The following is a 22,104-nucleotide window of genomic DNA, read 5'->3' as shown; positions in this document are numbered from 1 at the left end:
AGCATAAGCTTTATATTAGCACCGTCAAAGAAATTCACACTTCATGCAACTTACGTGCAATTGTAGCTTCATTACATATAAAACCGCGAGCCTTTGGGCTGTTCCATATGTGGGGAGGAGCTGTTGGTCGGTGTGCTGCAGAACCTGCCAAGTAGTATCCAGCCGATGCTCCGTTAGAACAACATTCCACCCTTGCATAACAGCCAAAACCAAGATGTCCGCATCTCAGACCGGATCTGGGGCCCATGCAGATGCCACTGCGGACTGCAAGGCACGGCAAATGGTACCTCCAAGTGAATTCCAAATAGCTTGCGTATTTTGGAACGTTGAAGACGCGATCGGGAGGCAGGTGTTTTGAGTGTCGTGGGTATCAGAAACGCCAACACGCCGGAAAGAGAGAATCATTCATTGAAATCCACAGTATTTGGGCTTGAGAGTCCTTACAAGGAGGTCGGAGGCAAGAGATTCTCTGCCAGACCAAAAGAAGCAAGCTCAGCTATATCCAGAGAAGGCCAGTCAGCTGATAGGCTCGTCTCCTCAACTCCGGCCACTGAACTGCACTAGGTAGCAGGTCGACCGTCGTCTGCATTGTTAGGGGTTAAGTCAAATAATGCTGCGGATGACGAATCCTTTTGAAACTCTGTGTTGACATCCTCCAAGGCCAATTGGGCAAATTCAAGTATGGCGGTGAGGCTGTCTTTTAGTCGATTAATCTGAGTGAAGTTTTGATTGAGACGACGCAATAGCTTCAAGATCGGGTCTGCGCTCCCAGGCAAGATGTGTCTTCCAGCAGCTGCTCCAGCTGAGCAACATAATTCCTTGTCTTTGCTCGAGACTGCGTATGGGGCTTGCGATGCGCTACTCCCTTTCGCTGCGATGCTGTCAGCGTACGAGACTTCCTGTTTGGCAGGATCATCCTTGACGTTGAATTTGCTTCCATTTCGAGTCATTCAAGCGTTATGCTCCCCGTGTCTAGCCTTGACTGTCCGCCAAAAGCGCGCCAGACGACAAGGTAGCGGCCAGCGTCCGTTCAAACATTCTCGCTCCGCCTGGCCCCGACGCGGGGTATAGGGGGGTTGGTCGGCAACAGGATTCCGTGAGCTAGTTAACCCCAGAGGAGTTTAACTAGCGGCTTGGAGACAGTACTCTGTACATCTTCTCAACGGATGCTGTCAGGATTCTCTCGAGAAAGGGATCACAATTGTGACCATGTTCTCACAGTTCTCTCAGTCTAAAGTTCTGGATGAATTTGCTTTTGTTGTGTTTTTTTTCCAGAGGGTCGGCCGCGATGAGACTTGAGGACGCGTTTCCATATCTCCATGTCCGGCGTCTGTCGGAGGACAAACGTAAACTGGGGGGCAGGTGTTAGTTCAAGCGCTCGAGCCAGGCCTCATAGGGTTTTGCCAATGTAGCTAATTACCCCAGCCAATTGGAACCTTCGAGGTTGAGCAATTGGCTCTCCCCCCCATGGTACATTGAGTGCCTAGTGAACAGTCTTGTACAGAATAGAAATAGCAAACCCTGGAGATGGATATGTTAATCAAGTGGTTAAGTTCACTGTCCTTTTTTATTATTTTTTAGTTTTTCTCTCTTTTTTTTAATTTCCTGACATCCGGTGCTGCGGCTCCGACTTACCAGTTCTGGTTGCGGAAGGCGAGATGAATCCAAGAACTATGATAAGAGTCCCTGGCCTTGTCTGACAATCACACGTACCGAAGCATCATCAAGGCGGGTGGCTTGACACTGAGCCTCTTTCGGAGTTGACAATCCCTGCTAACCAATAGGAGTGCGTGATTGCCGGTCACTAGCAGAGCCAAGAAAAAGTATTTGTTTCAGGATGCACCAGAAAAAGCACCCCTTCCGTGCTCTTGGAATCATTTATATCCATACTCTGTAGGGAGTACTCTGTAGTACTCAGCACAAAACAGCCAGCTAGAACCATACTGAGCACACAGCATATAGACAGCAAAGCACTCTCTAAATTTCTGACATTTGGAAGGACGCTAATGTGCTCTAGAGATGACAGCATGCAGGAAAAAGAAACGGCACAAAAGGGAGGAAACAAAAACAGGAAAACCAGGGACTCGTGAATCTCACAGAGAGAAGAAGTTGGTTTGTTTATCAGGGCCCAGAGTCCATCAAGGTAGGCATAGAATACAATGGCAAGGGTAGCCATGTCTTAACCCAAGCTACCCCAGGTTTTGGCTTCATCCTGTGAGTTTCCTGTCATGATTCTTGCATCAAACTTGTCAGTTCGCAGATACTCATGGCAGTCAAGTCAGTCACTAGTCTCACTTGTTCCATCCTCACCAGGATACAGATGAGACGATATTGCCTTGTGTCAAGATTTGCTTCTTCAGCTTTAACATAACAAGTCTGTCCAGTTTGATTGGTTCAATAACTATTCAACTTTCTTATCTCAAGTTGTCAATACCCTTTCATTTTATCTGGTCATCACCATTATCATCATTCTTAACTCCCAATGGTTTTTTGCTTAGCCATAGAGGCCCACAAGCTTTTACATTTGTATTGTTTTGACGAGTCAGAACGGAGTTAGGGAAACAAAGATCTCAAAGCCAGATCATGGAGAAAGCTCAGCCCATCCACTCACTGGAGCTGCCGGTATCATTTTCTTGGACTAAACCCCATATACCCCTTGTTCCTGGTGTCGTCAATTTGAACAAGCCCAAGCTGAGAGACGCATGCATGCATCCAGGATGGTCCATGGAATTTTTTATTCCAGGTGACATCTTACACATTCATGCCATGGCTCTGCTTGCTCTCTATCATGCATTTCCGAAGTCACTATTGCTCAGACCACTCATAATGCTGGGCAAATGAAGCCTTCATATCTCATATCACCACACCTGTGCCTCTTCCGAGCATGGCTCAGCCAGCACAGGGATATTGATTTCACTTCACAAGGGATAGACTGGAAGATGGTTGCCCATATTTCTGCAACTTAACCTGCTGCACTCTTCAGTCCTAGCATTGTTCCATTGAGCTTTCTCTGGGAGAGGTGACATCCGCATAATCTCGGGCAGCAGAATAAGTTATACAGGCATGCCATATACCACGCAACCCAAGATTCCTGTGGCGCATACTGCGGCCAGATATGGTGAGTGAGTTGAATGCCTTTCCCGTCGGCGGGGAAACAGGAGACCAGTATTCCAGGATTCTCCTTGCTTCCACCCATTTTCCGGCGGAAAAGCACCTCTGCTTAGCTCAAGTTTGGACATCCTGAATGTGATACCACTTTGCAAAATGCTTTACCGACCTTATCCGACCAAGGCCAGGTACCGCCAAAAGGATGTTCCAACTTCCATCCATGGCAGGCAATACCCTACATGTAAACGTCAGCGTTCCCTGAATTGAATTCAAAGTGATTGGTTCACCAAAAAGTTATATAAGGATGCTCATCCACCCACACTTCAGTTGACTCTTCTACACTCAAATAACCACACAACACATCTACATTCAGACCCTCTTGGAAACATTTTTGCAAAAAGCAACACAGCCATGAAGTTCCTCCCTGTCCTCACTGCAGCTGCGCTCTTTATGGTCGGTGCCATGGCCATTCCCACCAATCCAGGGGATGATGCGTGTATTCCACTTTCCCCCGAACACTGCCGACTTCGTGAAGATTTCAAGCACGCCAGTGGTATTCCTGACGGTCTCACTTTTTGCGGTTACTGCGAAGACCTTGTGGGCGAGATTCCTCGTCTCAATCCCCATGGCGCCTTTCTCATCGATGAGGTTGGCTTGTGCTGTAGTCTTGGTGACCCAGACTACTGCAAGGGTCCTGTCAGACCCGAGAACTGCCCGATACTTGTGAGTAAATATTCATACCTATACACTGATGAAGCTGAAATCACCTTTTTACTTGACTCGGGTGATACTAATGTAGACTTATAGCCCCCTCTTCCCCCTCCGAAGGAGTCCTCCTAAACAGGCCATCTCACTGCTACCGCCGCACTTCACGGAAATCGGAGCGGTGTGACAGGGGGAATGTCAATGGAGATTAGGCTATAGAAGGAGGTAGTCGGCTGCGTGGGAAAGGCCCCTTGCAATGAAATCTCTTGAAAGCACATTCATTTGACTGTATATACACTTCTACAACGCTTTGGATTGGTGGCGGGCCCGTCTAAGTACATAGCTAACAATCCTAAGAATTTGATGATTATTATTATTATTTCTTTCCAGCCGAACTCTGTTTTGTCTTTCTATTCGAATAGAGTTCTACGTGCTGTAACTCCTGGGATGGTTATGGGAAAATGACTATTTCGTCATCCAAATTGGCAAGCTTTTATTTGCCAACAAATGGGATATGTTCCCATTTTAACCATATTGTCTTTACAAATCTACACAGTAGATGGCCAAAGTTTTGTGAGTTCTGGATCACTAACTCAATCTGCTTATCTTGTCACACCATGTAACAAATGCAACGCTTTTTGTCTTTTAAATAGGCCTCATAATCTTTCATCTGTTTGCTTAAGGGACCGCGATGATTCTGCCTCAGTTTCATATGAGACATCAATCTCTCTCTTCATCATTATTCCTGGCTCCATCCCATCTCGCGACTGATTGTCTTTCGAGTCAATAATGTACTCTTCGCTGCTTCTCCTAGAATAAGGATCCCCGCTCTCCGCCCCCTTTCTTCCGGCCCCAGTGCTGATGTTCGTAACTTGGTTCCCACTCACTTCGTGGCCGGCTCGGTGCTGAAGAACATAGGAGTTCACACGTCCAGAACCGTATCGATTGTTGGTACCTTTGCCAGTGGATAGGTGGAATAGACGGGGGAAAAGGCGACCAAGCGGCCCCTTCAGAATAGGCAGACAAGCGCATATTATACCCGTATTTGCCTCAACCAACGTCCATACAGAACGGGGGATGAAGTCCCCTACGTACGCCATTAGCATTCTGAAGACAGTTAGGGTAATACCCCGTCGCTACAGCAGCTTGGAGATGTGACTTACAGGTGATATCTTTTTTTCGGCCGGTCGTGGTTTGCGCAACGGCAGTGGTTCGAATGATGCTCGTAATACATACGCTACGGATCGCTGGTCAGTAGCGTAAACAACTACTATTTAGGGGGGTGGTCACAACGAACAAAGTTCCCAGGGCAAATACTCCCAGTAAGCCGACCTTTTCCTTCCAGTGGAGATGGAGTTTCAACACAGGCTGAATTGGTAACAACAATAGTATGAAATCGAGGGATGTATTTGTCACCGCAAAGCCATACCAAAACGCATTCTTGTTTATACATTTGTGGGCGATTGACTTGTCCCAGGATGCTTCAATCGGAAGGCATTGGAAAATGGTCGCCAAGAGAGCAGCCACGGCCCAAATCGTCACCGCAAGCAGCACGCCGCGGCATACACGCTGGAATAGCTTTGAGACGAAAATTCGAATGTAAAGACATACGATTGCGGCTTTTGTGAATCCGAGGACTAACTTGTAGAGGGGCTGGGCTATAAAAAACCACTGTTCATAGTTTACATCTTAGCTTAGATCTGTGAAGGGACCAAAAACAGGTAGATATATCAAGGCAGTTGCTAGCGAACCTTCAGAGCAAGCTTCTTATCCGCCGGCGTCAAGTCACTAGATCTGGTTCCATATCCGTGAACGACGGCTATTACTGCATGTTAACATGACAGGCTGACGGTGGACCGAGAGATGGAAAACCTGCCTAGGTTGATGCTCGCTGTCAAGAATACCGAAGATACCTGACACAAAGCTTAAGGTTAGGTAGCGGTTAAGAAAAAAAAAATTGCGCCACGCAGGCGCAACAAGCTGGTCGACGGGCAGTCCCCCTTACCAGCGCAGCAATGACCAGATAGTCATCTAGCCCAACCCGCTTTGTGGCGATTCTCGAGAAAATGCGCGCAAAGACAAACAGAGCAGCAACTAAGACCATGACCAAGGCAGTTATATACAATTGGTACCCTCTGCTGGGGGCCGACGGTGTGCCCTGTCCATAGTTGATAGTCATTGCGCTGATAATCCCCGCATATGGGGAAAAAGGGCGGAGGGAAGATCCAGAGGATCAAGGGTGCAGAGTAAGGAGAGAGGCGGGGAGTAGATCAAAGGGAAGGGAAAAAAAAAAAAAAAAAAAAAAAAAAAAAAAAAAAAAAAGGTTAAGGATCAGCCGTATCTGACGTGCCGTTGGCGGTTGCGAGACCGAGATGCGCTGCCAGATAAATATCGAAGTGAACAGACGGCAAGCCCCAAGATGATGAATGATATGTATCATGGCGGAACGGTACCGTGTCAAAAGGAATGCGTCCATTTGCTTCAAATGTCCCAATAAGTCATACCCGGACGGGCCCAGCGGTTATCATCAAGAGACACTTGAAGAAGTGGAAAAGGATTAGGCCCAGGGGGAATGTGGATCACAACATCTGCGGAGGAGGGAGGGCCTCTCCCACAAGCCCCGGTATACATATTTTTCGAACGATCTTACGGAAGCAAAGAGCAGCATCGATCCCGCGTATGCATGACAGCGGGGGGAGTCAAGCAGCACATAGCCAGTGAGTGTGCAGCGGAGCATGCAAGGTGCTCCATTTCGCACAGGGTACTCCATATTATGATTAGTTAGTGTCCCCGATACCGTGGGTTCTAAGCGAAGGTCGTGTTTCTGGGCGGGGGGGAGGTATAGAAAGCTAAAGCAGGGCCGCCGAAAGCTCCTGCGCACGGATCATGCGTGCCTTGTTCTCAGGTTTGGAGGAGCGTAGTTGTGAAGCAGCTCGAGCAATGATCCATGACTGTGTATTCCGTTAGCCAACTGCTACATGATACTCCGTAACTCCTGCTCATGTCTCAGCCTGAGGAGCGGGTAGATAGTTCGTTGTGGGATAACTACTCCGTAGTTGAAGAGATTTTCTCGAGGGAAAAGCTTTTTTGGAGCCATCCTTTCATTTTGCCGGAAAGTTTGAACTCAAACTGCAAGAAAAAAAAAGGTGCCGAGAAGCGAAGGCAAGAGAGGTTCGGCGGTAGGTTACGGAAGCAAAAAAGGCTTAATTGACGGCAGCCCATCGATGCCATAACCGCGTCTGTGGTGGTCAAGCTCGCCGCTCCAGGGGGCTGCGTAGTTACACGGATGGGGAGGCTCTTCGAGTGATGGCAGTCTGACTCTGGGCTGCAAAACCCCCGACGACGTTGAACTGCCATGCGATGCCAACTTGTAGTGCGTTATACGGGGGTACGGGAGGATCACGATCGCAGAGAACCGGCGTGCGTGACGAAAACCGGCGGGCATCTTGATTGGCGGTCGGCAACATCGTCCCTGGTGGGCGAGACTTAACTACGGAGTAATTAGTTAGTTAGCAAATTTGCTGACACTAAAATAGCGACATATTAACTAAACTACTTCGGATACAAGTTATCCACATCCACGATGGGTGTCGAAGTCTGCCTGCGATCGGGCAAAGTCCCGGCAGTGTGGGATCCGGCGCCCCGGAGTCAGTTTGGCCTTCACGATGCCTCCGCCGTCGGGGATCGGGGAGTCGCTGCTCTTCTCCACCTCGCTGTCTTTTTCATTCCTTTGCCCACTCCGGGCCCCCTGCGCTTGAATTTCTGCAGGCTTTCTTAAGGGATACAGTGATGACTGGTTAACTGACCAGTGATGAATCTAACTTGAGCTAGTTACTTACGTCCTGCCCGGAAATTGAGCCATGTCTTTGAGGCCGGTGTAGCACAGGCTAGCCTCCAGTTCATTTCCCGCCGTGTTCTCGCCTACGTTTCTTTCAGCCGAGTATAATGGCCAAGACTCGATGGCGCGAAGGTCCTGAGATCGCACATGGCTAGGCGGAGGCAAGGCTCTGTCGCTTTCTTGCCCCGTCCAGCCAGCCCGGAGACCTGGCTGCCGGGGTGGGTTTGAGGCCGTTTATATACACCGCCCAAGCTCCCTCCCCCCAAATCGCCATCTCTGCACAATCCACAACACTTGCCGCCCTCGTTTCATCGACTCCCCGTGGCCATGAAGCTCACCGGTCGGCTCTGCTTTGCTGCCGTCTCCCTTTTTTGGGGAGTTTTAGGCGATTGCCTCACCGTCAACACCACAAACGGCCTGATCACTGGCCACCCGGCCCCATTTGCTTCCGGCGTCAAGGAATTCCTCGGAATCCCATACGCAAAAGCCCCGGTCGGCCAGCTGCGATTCAAGCCTCCCCAGAGGTACGTGGGCAACGAGCCATATGTCGCCTCGAACTTTGTAAGTACAGCGTGAAAGTGGTTGTTGCACATAAATACCCATGGCTGCCTGGTTACCTATGTGTGGACCACCGAGCTAACGGTAGTCCTCGTCCCAGGGAGCGTAAGTTTTGATTGCATTCGTAAGGACCGTCGTGGTTCCTCTTCCAGACATTATGATGCAAACTGTATCCCAGTGACTGCGTATTCACGCCATCCAAATTGGTCGCCTTCCCGGATGCAACCCCGAATTTCGCTGAGATTTTTACCTCCTTTACCGGAGGACGCGGCAACCCCCAAAGCGAAGATTGCTTGACACTAAACATATGGACAAAAGGCCTCAACAACGCAAAGAGGCCCGTACTTGTCTTCTTCTACGGAGGAAGTATGTTGAGATAAAAATTTTAACTCCTCAATTGTGTCAGCCACCGGCTAAAAGGCATCGCTAATTTTGTATGCCTCAGGATTCACGACTGGAGACACCAACACCCCATTCTACAACGGCCAGTTCTTCTCAGCCGCTGAAGATGTTATCGTGGTCACCGTGAACTACCGTGTTAGCATCTTTGGATTTCCCGGCGCCCCCGGTCAAACTCAGAACTTGGGTTTGAGAGACCAGCGCCTTGCAGTCGAGTGGCTCCGAGACAATGTGAAGGCTTTTGGAGGAGACCCTAAGAAAATCACTATCTTCGGTCAGTCTTCTGGCAGTCTCTCTGTGGATGCTTATGCCTTCGCATACACGCAGGACCCTATTGTTGCGGGTCTTATTGAACATTCCGGGACCATCTTCAGCTTTGATCTGAACTCAAGGGAGCTTGCAACGAAGCATTGGTATAACGCTTCTGCCCTTGTTGGATGCGGATCGGAAGGAGATGTGCTCCCTTGCATGATGAGTAAGAGCGCAGTCGAGCTCAAGGCTGCTGCTGCTTCGGTTAAACCGCCACCAAATACCAGCGTCGCGCGGTCTCAGCCAGTGTTCCAGCCTGTTCCAGACGGCGATATCGTTTTTGATGACTACCACTCCCTGGCCTCTCAGGGCAAATTTGCTCGTGTAGTAAGTGGACCGTTCACGCCATCCCACCGAGAGAAGCTAATCGATGGTCCCAGCCCATGATTGTTGGCCACACGGACCAGGAATCGTCCTTTTACAACATCTCTGCATGGGCCAGAGGCAGCGTGCTCACCGACGCAGAATGGGCCCAGTTCGTTACCGACGTCTTCAATTGCCCGTCGATGGAGGAGGCGGATTACAGAAACAACTATCACGTTCCTGTCTGGAGATATCGCTACTTCGCTGATTGGGATAATACTCGACTCTTTCCCAACAGCGCTGCATATCACGGTGTTGATCTCCATATGATTTTCGGCAACTCGCAGGGTGTCACTGGAGACCCTGAGTCCCCTGCACAGACTCAACTGAAGAAGACCATGCAAAAAGCTTGGGCCACTTTCGCCGCGAATCCTTGGACCGGACTAAGGGACCTAGGGTGGCCTATGTACCGGAAGAACGGTAAGTTCCACGTTGCTATCCCTTGAATAAAATGGCTAATAGTCGCTTTAACTTTTAGCCAATACCTTGATCCGCCTGGGCTACAATAATAACCCTGTTCCATCTTTCATCAACCCGGCGACCTACGACGCCGACTGTGCTGTGGTGTAATTGTGGATATCGCATATCACTACACAATAGTTACCTATTATCTTATCATTCCAGTAATACCAATTTTAATCATATTTTTGATGAACCATGTTTTCTGAGTGGCTCCCCATGCCAGTGAAAACCAAAGTTCACTATTGCACCGCTAAATTCCATAACCAGTTCATCCAGCTTATCGCCACAAGTTGCTTGCTGGCGCGAACGATGATCTACAATAGGCAAGGAGCAAAACATCATCTGATGCACCCAGGGATTGCATAGAAAGCCCTCAATGTTTGTGACAAGACTGTGATTATAGATGTCTCCTTGGAGCAAATGGTTAATGCACCAAGCATTGCCGGTTCAAGGGCTGATTAGTAGACCACAGCTTTCTCTGATGGAACAATATAGAGATCTAACTAACAGTGCCATAGTATTGGGCAACAGGAGCCCATCATTATCCACATCCACACCCATCCCCAAGACCATCAAGCAGAGCGGACAGAGGATGGGCTTCTTCATGAAACCAGCGACACAGTTGACCTAAGGCACAAAAGTCTCTTCCACCTTGGCCACGACAACCTGTCAAACTGTGTGGTAGTTCATCAATCAAGAACTCAAAAATGAGTAGTGAGCCAAAATCAGTGACTTGTTCGGGGTGGCAATGCCTTGTTCATGGGTTTAGATTTCAGGTTCTCATCTGGATATCCTCTCCTGCCTCGGAGGCGCCGCACAGGATATAAAGTGCTTTCACAAATGGATTTCATGTAATAAGCAGCCTAATCCGCTCCGGGGGCCTCTGAGAAAGCTGCAGATGCATCAGCTTGACCACAAGCACAATACTCGAGGCGGATATGGTAACTAAAGGGAGCAAACATTCAATTGAGATCAAAAGTTTAATACGCACATGGGAGGAGACTTGATTCCCCATGTCACCAACCAGTTGCTTTGTTTTCCAGAAATCACCTATTTAGCTAAATTTTTCTTGTGACACTAGCTATAGGTGTCTAAGTCACACAGTTGCTCCTGAGGCTCTTGCAAGAATGTCATAATTAGGAAGACCAATTCCTCGCTTTATCTGATGAACGCCTTGGGGCGCTTCCAAAGCACCATGCGGCGTACTGTCTTCGCTTTCTTATTCTGGCATCTCGCACCCCAATATGATATCTTGCAAGTGATGACAATAACAGCTAGGAAGCCAAAGCTACATCCTGTGAAACTGGGTTGTTGAAATGAAGGTCCATTATTGCTTCGCATCTGACAAGGGTCAACAAATTTCCCCACCACGTCTAGATGTGTCAGTGATAAATGGGGCCGTCGCCAGTGCAAAAAGGACTGCAAGATTTATGTGTGCTAGATGAAAATTTTAGGAAGAGAAACCCGAATGACGTTACTCTCTGCACCCAGCACTGCTGGTATCCTGGAGAGAAAGGCTCTTTTCACAAGGAACTTTGCAATGTGCACAATCCTCTGAATTTCCATGCTTTGCCCCAAAGTGCAACAGGACAGGATGCTATCTTCCCCAGTTCATCGTGGCTTCAGTCTCCCGCTTGGCAAATCGATATACCATGCCACGTCAGAGACCATTGGATGGATTTGTGTCATAATACCCATTGAGGGACTACAGGCGATTACCAAAGTGAACCGATGTTTCAATCCTCCGGCATGTCCATGTATTGCTTTGATATTGATGGAATGCCTGGATTTTAGCCCATGGACCACTTCAACCACAAGACTTTATCGAAACTGGAAATCTCTAGCCGAACATCAAACGAAAATCGCGTGGATCCCTAACCCAAAAGGCGGGTTTAGAACCTTGTTGGCTCTGCGTGGCAGCGTTTGCACAGTTGAGGCTAGCATAAGGCTTATGATTACTATCTGAGTACTCCGTATTACGCATCAGTATATTCACTAGCCAGCTTTGATGTGTCTAGTGACCCCTTACAAGTGCGTTCACCAAGACCCGCTGGGCCATTGAGGATTCCTGACAGGTGTGCCACTAGCGGGCGGGACCATCAGTGAACCTTGAGATAACTTCCAGGATTGATTCTTTCTACGGCAGCTGCATATACGGCAAGCGAGGTATGCTCTGTCTGCTCGAAGAGACTGGGGATGAAAAGTCTGCCGTTAGGACACCCACGCATGGGGGGCGATTTCAGCAGCGATATCAGATTTTATTCTTCTCGAATCATTCCGGTTTACGGAGTAAGGGATTCCCAAAAAAAAATAAAAATAAAAATAAAAATAAATAAAAGAAAAGCTTCAGACTATTATGCAATTTGCATACATCCCTTCCATGGCCATCTTCGGAATAGGGTCATAGCCCTTTGGCTATAGTAGGTCAATAGTGCCTACATATACAAATAAGACGACCAGTTTTACTCCCATAGGCACAATGTTAGAATTTCTACCTTGCTAGGGGATCTGGACTGCACAAGACTTGTTCATATCATTGCAGTACTTAATCGCCACATTCAATTAGATACACAAAAGTTCAAAACCAGCGCCACGTTACATGCACGTCATCTGAAATCCACCCATCGAACATCCGATATAGAAATATTGGGGGAGACTTTTTTGCTGTTATACGCCCCCCAAGCCTCAATCAGTCACCTAACCTATCCCGAATCTTGCTGGCCTCTCTCTCAAGCCCCAAGAGTGAATTCATCTCTCCCAGTAATATTCCCTTTGGCCACTCGCGCACCTATAGACTTGTACAATCTGACGCAAAACCGAGAAAGGCCAGGCTTTTCAATACTCTCGCAGCTAGGATTGGCCCGGTTAAAAAAATCCCTCAACTCAGTGGCGCGCAGTGCAGATGCGAAATCATCCTGAAAGGTACAAAGTGCTATTGTCTCATCAGGAAATCTCTGGAGTACAAGCTTCCTTGGAGTGGTAATATTTAGAACCTCTGCGATTCCCCGTCCTTTTGGCAATTCAGCCATATGTTAACACTATGAACATGCTATAGACTGTGCCTGAGATATTTTTATTTGGCTTTAGACAATACGCTTAGTGACAGCGAGACCGCTACGTGACTACATCCCAAAGCCACGCCAACCGGCTCTCCACACGGTTATATGTTGATAGAGGCATCAGCCTTCTTTCGGTTCACTGGATTCGTGAGCATTGGGGCGTTGCAGTTTCCCGGTTGCGACCTCGGGTACCAGGCTAGGTTTGAAAATGATCCATGAATATTGAGATGGGTTCAGGCACCATCTCGGCCGTCGGACGTCAACATAAAGAGAAACCAAAACCACCTTTGGTGGGAGAGGGGAAAAATGCGCATTAAGTCGCATGCTTACCGCACCGCCAGTTAGAGACGGGGGCATTAACTGAAGCTAGCGGGTAGCATGACTGGCATATATGTAAGTATTTATGTACTTATCAATCGTCTGCCGCCACAGGGACGTGCCTGTCGTGGACAGGGATACACCAGCGATATCGTTGCCCGTCGCTTCATGATCCATGGGTGCGGATTTCCTAAAGCAACAGAGTACCGTTAGGCTGTGACAGAAAGTCAGCCCTGATGCCCGCGACCGAATACACCTATAATCACTTTCTTCTGGCAGATCACGCCATCAAGAAGAATTGGGGATGTAAAAATCGTAGGCTATGCTGGCAGGATGAAAATGCTGGATCCTCTCCACGGCCGTCATAAGCTTGCGAGTTCGTTAGCGTCACAGGAACAGGCCACACACACGCCCTCCACAGCGGTTATCTGCACTAGTTAAGAATTTTCAAGTTTTGCATTCCCCCCCCCCCCCAAAGGGTGATGCGTAGCAGCTCACCCCTCCAATGGCGCCAGGAGACTAAGGCCGCGAAACCAAAGAAGAGCATCAAGGCAGGGTCTTCCAATGATGCCCCTCGCTCATCGAAAAAGCGCACGCATGACGCGGTTGAAAAGGGACCGATTGCTTCGGCGTCAGCTCCAGCACCATCTCAGACAGTAAAACCCCCTTTGATGAGCAGGCACCGGATCCTGGTGCTCTGAATAAAGCCAGAGCCCAAAACAGCATGAAAACGACAAAGACAATGCCGAGGGGTACCGGAATCTGTCTGCCTGCAGAGTTGGAGATACTCCATACATTATCGCCGCCCCATCTGCATCACTGGCATCGATTGATACTGGTAGGAAACTCTGTTTTATCACCGATCGTTGCCGGTGGGGGGTCGATATGATGTCCTCCTTCGATAGAAATAATAAAATGGAGAAAGGGGAAAAAGGTGATGGAAAAAAAAAAAAAATATTATTGCATCTGCAGCTATTGAAAGCGGCCTGGTTCGAACTCCCGGCGTTCAGAATAAATACAAAACTGGATAGTTGCTAACTAAGCGGAGTACGGAGTGCGAAGTGTCCCAACGGGAATAAAGTGCGTAACTGCATACCACAGTCAGCGGCTCGGTGTAATTCGTACTCCGTAGCGACCGAGATTTTCTCCTTGACGGTTAAGAGTCTAGACACGGCTATTGAGTGTTTCAAGAACGTTTTGAGACCGTTGATCCGGCTGATAACGACTCGATCCTGTCCTCTTTGTTGGCATAAGTGCTGAATATGACGATGTACGGAGTAGATCCGTTAACCACGCAACCCTGCAGGAGATCGCTGATGCCAGCACCAATTTAGGGATCTCAAAGCGACGGGCACCACCGAACAAAGAGTTCGACAGATCGGCAACCTTGAACCGCTGACTGCAGTCTCAGGATGGACCGATTGACAGAAACGGTGCAATGTAATGTATGTACTCCGTACTCCGTATTGGATGGACAAGTGATGGAGGCGGGGGAAACGCGCGTTGTCTGCAGCCGGAGGCGCCATCTGCGACCTCCGTTGCCAAAGAAAAAAAAAAAAAAAAAAAAAAAAAAAAAGGATTGTCGTGGGTTGGCAACAAAAACAGACAAGACACACCCTTCAAACCGCCAGAACAGGCTTCCAGAGACAGTTTTGATTCAGGATTTGTCAGTGCGCGGCAAACGGGCGTGGTGACTGGGGGAAGAAATGGCGGGTTACACGACAGCAGGGTGTAACTCGGGAGCCTAACCAGAGGAGATTGGGGAGTAACTTTATTCGTGCCTACACATTGTTATGTGTTGAGGAGGAGGAGGAGGAGGAGCAGGAGGATGAATAGGTGTTAAAACACACCTTGAGGCCAAGAGAGCACTTCGAATTCCAAGCCAGGGCTCGAATACAACATCCACAGGTCGTAGGTATCAAACAAAAAAAAAAAAAAAAAAAAAAAAAAGGAAAAGAAAAAGAAAATCAAGCCTTGAGTCAGGGTAGAGAGCTCCTTTTTTATTTTTATTTTTTGGGACGTGAGGTGGTCTCGAGACCAAATTCCTATTTCAAGAGAGCTATTTTAAATCAGCAGCAGTGCAGGCTACGGGACGGCCCTTGGATCGAGTCTGGGCAGGCAGATAATAGTTGAAACAAAAGAAAAAAAAAAAAAAAAAAAAAAAGGAAAAGATGTGCAGACGAAAAAGAAAAGAAAAAGAAGAAAAAAGAAAAAAGAATCCTTGCGCTGTTGCGGCATTAAACCAGGTTGACAGCAGGCGGCAGGCGGAGGACGGCAAAGAGTCTGGTCGGAAACGCCGAACACGAAGAGATTAAAGAAAAGCAGCCCATGTGAGTCTTGGAGCTCGTCGGCTTAGTTAGTTCGAGATTGATCGCGTGCGTAGGATGGATGGAGGAGTACGGAGGATCCGATGTGCGTGCTTGCTTCAGTCCATCCAGACACGCTCTGTCTCTCTTACCCCCTCAGACCTGGAGTGAAGGAAGTGTGAGGTTTAGGCAAGACGGTAGCTTGTGTCAGCTGTAACTCGAAGACCGGTTATATTGCCGTGTTTAACTTGTGCACGGAGTAAGCCGATACTCAAGCCCATACTCCGTACGGAGTACTCTGTGCCTAAGTCGTGGGCTGATCTAGCATTGTCCCGGCATTGTCTGGTTTGCCTGGCTGGCTGGGAATTTTTTTTTTTTTTTTTTTTTTTTTTTTTTTTTTTAATTCCCTGATTTTAAAATTGTTTCCTTATCTGGTGTGTGTTCGTTCCCCTTCCCCACGCGAGTTCGCCTTGCGCACGACATGAAGGCAAACAGCCCAGTTCAACAGGGAAGCGAAGAACCCGAGAGCGTGGACGGGCGAATGACAGGCGTCGACGGGCAGCACGTTGCGGGTTTGGCAAGGCAGCTCGACCAGCTCTCCCTCTCTCTCTCTCTCTCTCTTTCGTCCCACGGTCGCAGTTTTTTTTGGGGCGGCGGGATTGGAAAAGTTGTTCGTCTCGAGGAGCGCGTCGCTGGAACGTGCCCTGTCTCGGGCCTCCCATTGGTCCGCGACACCCCTAAGACAAGGGAAGAAAAAGGAAAAAAAAACCTAAAACCAACCAACGACCAAAATCTTCTTCTCTCTCTTAACAAACCCCCCGGCCCGCCCCCCATCAGACTTTCTCCTCTGACCGCGGTGGAGGGCTTGGCAAGACCCGGTCTCGGCATCCGCGCCGCCTGGCCTTGGCGCTCCGTGGTTCAAGCTGCCTGCCCACGTCCGCTGATCCTGCCTCCTCGTTGGCCCGTTTGGCTATCTCTCTCTCTCTCTCTCTCTCGCTGTCTCTCTTCTTTTTTTTTTTTTTAATTATGCCCTCTCCTCCCAATCTCTCTTCACGCACTCTGCCTCGTGCTCTTTTTCTTTTTCTTTTGCCGTCTTTCCCATTTTCTTTTTTTTTTTTTATCACACCACTTGCTCCTCTTACCCACACCCACGAGGCGAATCCCAAGGGAAGCACGAGGGTCCCCCTCCCAGAGACAGAGAGAGGGCGAAAGAACCTTGCATCAAAACACCCCGCCGGTACCCTCTCAGCTTCTATAAGAATCTCTCCCTCCCTCATCTTCTCTCCCTTCACTCCTCTTCCCTGATCCCTGGTGCCCAGAGAGTTATATCAACATATAGATATCCATCACCCAACTCATACACATACATAGAGAGAGAGTGTGTGTGTGTGTGTGAGAGAGAGAGAGAGGAAGAGAATAAGAAAGAAAGCACGAAAGCAGGAAAGGAGGGAAAGAGGAAAAAAGAAAAGAGAGAGAACGAGAACGCGTGCTGACCTTCCAACGACAACTCCAATTTCCAATTCCATCCACTCGCGATGGCTGTCCTCGAGAAGTATGACTGGATCATAGCCATCATCTCCATCGCCTTCTGCGCGAGCTCCTTCGGTAACGGTGCCAACGATGTCGCCAATTCGTACGCGACCTCCGTCGCCGCCCGTACCCTCACCATGCCGCAGGTCGGTGTCCTCTCCATGATCACAGAGTTCGTCGGCGCCGTCGCCCTCGGCTCTCGCGTCACCAAGACCATCAAGAACGGCATCATCGACATCAACCGCTTCAATCCCGCTCCAGCTACCCTCATCCTCGGCATGGGCTGCGCTGAGGTCGGCAGCGCCTTCTGGCTCATCACTGCCACCTCCCTGGGCTTCCCTGTCTCCACCACCCAGACCGTCGTCGGCGCCCTCATCGGCGTCGGCTTCGCCTCTCAGGCCTCCATCAAATGGGAGTGGACCAGCGGCTCCGTCTCCCAGGTTGCTGCCTCCTGGGGTATCGCTCCCGCCATCGCCGCAGGCTTCTCCGCCATCATCTTCGCGACCATCAAGTACTCCGTCCACAACCGCTCCGACTCCCTCAAGTGGGCACTCCGCATGATCCCCTTCTACCTCGCATTCACTGCCGCCATCCTCGCCCTCTTCATCATCGTCGAGATCCCCAATGGCCAGTCCTTCGAGGAGTTTGGCGTCGGCAAGATGTGCGGCATCATCTTCGGTGTCTTCTTCGGCTGCCTCGCCATCGCCTACACCTTCTTCCTCCCTTACTTCCACCGCCGTCTCGTCAAGGAGGACGCCCGTCTCCGCGCCAGACACATCCCGCTCGGCCCACTCCTGTGGAAGGACGACCCCTGGATCTACTGGCCCGCTCCCGCCGACGGCGACTGCGTCATCGATTACTATGAGAGCTCCCACAACCGCACCGCGGACTCTCCCGACGACCTGAAGAAGGAGAACGGCGGTGACTCTTCCGATGCCGCCAACGTCGAAAAGGGTCCCGTGGGCCCCGCCCAGAGCCCCCTGGCCGCAAAACAGCATCTCGAGCCCGATGAGCGTTTCCTCGCCCCCTACCGCCATCTCCCCATCTTCCATCCGCTCCGCCTGTGGTCCTTTGTCAAGTACTTCTTGCTCCAGGGTGTCACCCGCGACTGCGTCACCCACGACTCCGACCGCCTCGCCGCAACCCACGCCCGCGCCGCCCGCTACGACAACAGGGTCGAGCACCTGTGGACCTACGCCCAGGTCGCCAGCGCCATGGTCATGTCCATCGCTCACGGCTCCAACGACGTTGCCAACGCAGTAGGACCCTGGGTCGCCGCGTACGAGACCTATCGCGCCGGTATCGTCCAGACCAAGACCGATACCCCAATCTGGATCCTCGTCATCGCCGGTTTCCTCCTCGGTGCCGGTTTCTGGTTCTTCGGCTTCCACATCATCCGCGCTCTCGGCAACCGCATCACCCAGATGTCACCCACCCGTGGCTTCTCGATGGAACTCGGAGCCGCCATCACCGTCCTACTCGCATCCCGCCTTGGTCTCCCCGTCAGCACCACCCAGTGTTTGACCGGTGCCACCGTCGGAACCGCCCTGATGAACTACGATCTCGGCGCCGTCAACTGGCGCCAGCTCCTCTGGATCTTCGGCGGTTGGGTTCTAACTCTTCCATGCGCCGGTCTGGTCTCCGGTGTCCTGATGTTGATGGCCTTGAACACGCCGCACTTTTAGCCTTGTGTTGACGCTTTCTTTTGTCAAGTCATTTGTTCTATCAGCATGGATAACTCATTTCTAATACCCCCCATTTTCTTGTGTATCTCCCCCATGCCTTTTTTCGCCCATGTGTATTTTCTTATTTCTTATTTCTTCTTCTTTTTTAACTTTTTATTTTTATTTTTATTTTTTTTTTTTTTTTTTATAAAAGAGAAAATCGAAAATCCTCGGTTCCTCTGTCAGGATAGTCAATTTCACTCCGTGTGCACTGACTGGCTGATGGTTATGGGAGACTCGATCATGTTGGAAAAAGTTGGGACGGCCATTTTACAGGAGTTTCTTGTTGGTTCGAGAGCGATCTTGCTGCTGTTTCTCCTCCGATATTGTCCGCCACCAGTAGCATTCTTTAACTAGATCATACCCACATATGTACGGAGTACATGCTCATTTAACTCCCATCCAAGATCAAAACTTCCACACTTCGAGATAGCCTTTACATACCTATCTTATCTAAGCTCCTCTCCCTAAGACTCCAGCCAGTTCAGCAGCAATTTGGGCGGGACTCAACCGGTGGAGCGCCTGGGCGGGATGGATACGCACAATCGAAAAGGCAAAAAAAAAAAAAAAGGAAAAAACAACTCTGTGATGTGGGCTCGATGGAAAGGAAAGAAACTCCACATCTGCCGGCAAATTCCAGCACAATCAGGGCAAAACCTGGGCCCCTACAGCCCCCCGATCTCGCAGACCCAAGGTGCTTTGTTGGCTCGTTTGCCGCTCGTTGCACGGAGTACGGCCAGCTTCTAACTCCTGGTGACACAACGCTTCTCTCTTTTCGGCACGGCGTGAGGAGGGGAACTTTTGCTGCTTAGTCACGAAAACGGCGCGATGTTACGTTTCGCCTCGGATAACGTCGAGCAGCGGCCAGCGAGTCAAGCTCGTCGGCGTGTCGGCTACCTGCGACGTTCCGCCAGCTCCCGTTTGCCACCAGCCTCTTCTCGAAAAGGTATGTGCGTTACTCGTTCGCCTTAAACCCCCGTCTGTCGAGGTCTGACTCTCTGGGTGGTCCTTCTTAGCGTTGACAACCGCCATGCCCCCAATGCGCGAGACGAACCAACACGATTACTAGAAAGGACTCTCTTAAGCAAACGTATAGGGATGAATCGAACGATGAGAAGAGAAAAAAGAAGGATAGTAATCCCATGCTTTCTAGGTAGCTCTATATACACGTCGCTCTATCTTACAACTGCTCATGGGGTATCATTCGGCTTCGGTGTTAGGATAATTTGGTTCGCCGTTCGCCAAACCGGATAGCGTCAGATGCGAGGATGTGGACAAATTCAAAACCAGTCCATTAAGGGAAAAAAAGGAAAAAAAAATGCAACGCTTCACGGTAACATGACTCAAGCATTGTTCGCACACGAAAATGAAGCGCCGCTGGAACTCTCGTGTATCGCCCGTCCGGAGACATACAGGCCCAATCCGCACTACATCGCCACATCGTTAGCTGTGGTGAGCCTCGTCTTAAAGCAAGACAGACCCTCCTGGGGGGTCTAGGGGGGAAATTCAGCCACGTACAATTGCAGCACCTGCGCAAAACACAAACACATTCAACACCGTGAGGAATATCTTTCTCGGCGATGATGTGTACTTGCCGTAGTTCAGATAGAGCCAGAAAACGCCGCTAAGTCCGTCTGGGATCAATTCGATCAGCAACGCTTCAGACAACAAAGCCTGCTCAGGCTTTTCACTAAAGACTCGGGGGGGGTGGGGAGGGTGGGTTCAACTTACAAGTGAACCAACTGGCAAACAGCGCGGTCTATCGTCATCTGTTGTTAGCATAGGTCGTTCCATCCTGCGCAGAATGATATCAAAACTTACAATCAAGCTTAGGAGGTTGTTGAACACCGGGATCGCCTCTGCGATAATCCAAGCGAGCACCCACAACAGTACTGCAAGACCAACCCAGGTGCCAATCGATAGGAAGTTTCTCTTGGACATGTGATCAGTGCCGCGGAAAATCCGCACATATATGTACTTCACGGCAACGTGGCCGTTGATCACACCAGCGATCACAATCTAAGCAATGTTTAGTTCCTATCAGCGTGCAAGGTGTGTATGTCGCCGTCCATTGATGACTGTAGGAGCAGACTCACCGTCGGTATGGCAATCCCATACGCTACTTTTCGGACGATAGGGCCCGTGGACCCCAGTGCTGGAGAGGCGACATCTCTTCCTCCATATCTATAGATCACCACCGCAGTGACGGTATATAGTATGGTATTTGTCGTCTGGAGCAAGTATAAGGCTTTGGGATACCCTTCGGGTTCTTTCAGCTCAGAGATGAACCCGAAGAAGGCAACGTGACCAGCTGTCAAAAAGTTAGGGTCTGAGATTCAACCCTGTCTCCCACTACCAGAAAGAGTGGCATACCATATGCAAAGATGATGTTCGTCACCGCGAGGAAAGCGTGATAGAAGCTTGCTTCGACCGTGGCGTCGACCTGTTTTCCCGGCCGCTGGATACCGATCGCGATCATAGTTATCATCACCGCAGCGAAGATACTGATGAACGCTGTACAATAGGTGGTTAGCACCGCCTGCGATCATCTCTCAGGAACTTGATGTGAGTCATCATACATGAAATCGATAGCCAGGATACGTTCTTCAACGTCCGTGGCAACGTGCAGATGAGCGAGACGATCATGCCCACAACGCCATATACAATGCTGCAGGTTCCATGATCACTGATGGTATTTGCCATCACAATGAACGTGAGCACATGGCTGCCCATGATGAATATCAGGAAGAGAAGCTGGGCTCCTCCAAGAATCTCACGTCCAATGCGCCCAAAGAGGATTTCTCCGGCATCCGCCATGTTATGGACATGCGGATACCTCATCTTGAATTGGCCGATAACGTATCCAGTGTAGGTCGCTATTATGCCCAACCCAATAATAATTATGATAGCAGGAACCAGGCCCAAAGCTGCCACCGCCGAAGGCAATGATAAAATCCCGAGGGAAATGGTCTCCGCAATCATGACTATGAGAAAAAGGTTGTGAGATGTTAATCATGGCTCTTTCAATTCGTCAAACACAAGTTGGCTGTGCGTACTCATTCCGCATTGCCTGGAGCGCCGGTTAGCTTTGCCGCTGCGAAGTGACGTCGAAAATCTTCAATGCTTACCACCAAGTCATCACTTTGTACTTGACGTCCGCGAACTCTTCATTGCCAAACGGGTCGTTCTGATCGTTCTGTCTGACATCGTAGCCGGGTAGATATTCCACACTCTGGGTGTCTTTCTCGATATCACCTCTCTCATGGACCAATCCATCTCCTCCGAGCCCCTCAACTGGTTTTGTATCAGTCCCTGCTGTGATCGCCATTCTCGAAAGGCCTACTGCTGGTCCTGATAACCCAAAAACTTTATCTTCCTTTATACAGGTGCTTGGCCCACAGGGAGAAAGAATATGTGTGGGATAT

The 22,104-nt window shown here is 49.7% G+C and overlaps 8 protein-coding genes across 8 annotated transcripts; 3 read left to right on the top strand and 5 right to left on the bottom strand.

Annotated features, from left to right (window-relative positions):
- Positions 1-560: 560 nt before the first annotated feature.
- On the bottom strand, positions 561-950 carry D8B26_007005 (uncharacterized protein; the record flags this gene model as incomplete). Its single annotated transcript, XM_066125371.1, has 1 exon — positions 561-950. One exon carries the CDS (start codon positions 948-950, stop codon positions 561-563), a length of 390 nt encoding a protein of 129 aa, XP_065981453.1.
- A 2,569-nt stretch (positions 951-3,519) lies between these two features.
- On the top strand, positions 3,520-3,948 carry D8B26_007004 (uncharacterized protein; the record flags this gene model as incomplete). Its single annotated transcript, XM_066125370.1, has 2 exons — positions 3,520-3,831; positions 3,916-3,948. 2 exons carry the CDS (start codon positions 3,520-3,522, stop codon positions 3,946-3,948), a joined length of 345 nt encoding a protein of 114 aa, XP_065981452.1.
- A 521-nt stretch (positions 3,949-4,469) lies between these two features.
- D8B26_007003 (uncharacterized protein) lies at positions 4,470-5,266 on the bottom strand (the record flags this gene model as incomplete). Its single annotated transcript, XM_066125369.1, has 4 exons — positions 4,470-4,900; positions 4,977-5,050; positions 5,111-5,181; positions 5,243-5,266. 4 exons carry the CDS (start codon positions 5,264-5,266, stop codon positions 4,470-4,472), a joined length of 600 nt encoding a protein of 199 aa, XP_065981451.1.
- Positions 5,267-5,555: 289 nt separating this feature from the next.
- On the bottom strand, positions 5,556-6,140 carry D8B26_007002 (uncharacterized protein; the record flags this gene model as incomplete). Its single annotated transcript, XM_066125368.1, has 3 exons — positions 5,819-6,140; positions 5,690-5,726; positions 5,556-5,632 (listed from the first exon to the last, which is right to left on the bottom strand). Exons 1-3 carry the CDS (start codon positions 5,990-5,992, stop codon positions 5,556-5,558), a joined length of 288 nt encoding a protein of 95 aa, XP_065981450.1. The 5' UTR covers positions 5,993-6,140.
- Positions 6,141-7,091: 951 nt separating this feature from the next.
- Positions 7,092-7,675, bottom strand: D8B26_007001 (uncharacterized protein; the record flags this gene model as incomplete). The annotated part of the gene is made up of 3 exons (XM_066125367.1): positions 7,092-7,303; positions 7,390-7,586; positions 7,653-7,675. The coding sequence occupies 3 exons, from the start codon at positions 7,673-7,675 to the stop codon at positions 7,092-7,094; spliced, it is 432 nt and encodes a 143-aa protein (XP_065981449.1).
- Positions 7,676-7,758: 83 nt separating this feature from the next.
- Positions 7,759-9,850, top strand: D8B26_007000 (uncharacterized protein; the record flags this gene model as incomplete). Its single annotated transcript, XM_066125366.1, has 5 exons — positions 7,759-8,175; positions 8,388-8,575; positions 8,655-9,244; positions 9,298-9,700; positions 9,759-9,850. Exons 1-5 carry the CDS (start codon positions 7,979-7,981, stop codon positions 9,848-9,850), a joined length of 1,470 nt encoding a protein of 489 aa, XP_065981448.1. The 5' UTR covers positions 7,759-7,978.
- A 5,657-nt stretch (positions 9,851-15,507) lies between these two features.
- D8B26_006999 (uncharacterized protein) lies at positions 15,508-18,778 on the top strand (the record flags this gene model as incomplete). The annotated part of the gene is made up of 2 exons (XM_003066900.2): positions 15,508-15,531; positions 16,979-18,778. 2 exons carry the CDS (start codon positions 15,508-15,510, stop codon positions 18,638-18,640), a joined length of 1,686 nt encoding a protein of 561 aa, XP_003066946.2. The 3' UTR covers positions 18,641-18,778.
- Positions 18,779-20,022: 1,244 nt separating this feature from the next.
- D8B26_006998 (uncharacterized protein) lies at positions 20,023-22,007 on the bottom strand (the record flags this gene model as incomplete). Its single annotated transcript, XM_066125365.1, has 9 exons — positions 20,023-20,106; positions 20,198-20,313; positions 20,411-20,438; positions 20,501-20,698; positions 20,776-20,990; positions 21,053-21,193; positions 21,259-21,663; positions 21,736-21,749; positions 21,808-22,007. The coding sequence occupies 9 exons, from the start codon at positions 22,005-22,007 to the stop codon at positions 20,023-20,025; spliced, it is 1,401 nt and encodes a 466-aa protein (XP_065981447.1).
- Positions 22,008-22,104: the final 97 nt, after the last annotated feature.

Source organism: Coccidioides posadasii, chromosome 3 (genome assembly GCF_018416015.2).
Source record: "Coccidioides posadasii str. Silveira chromosome 3, complete sequence".
In the NCBI taxonomy this organism is placed as follows: Eukaryota; Fungi; Ascomycota; class Eurotiomycetes; order Onygenales; family Onygenaceae; genus Coccidioides; species Coccidioides posadasii.
The sequence above is the reverse complement of the archived record's forward strand: the minus strand, read 5'-3'. Positions and strand labels throughout refer to the sequence as shown.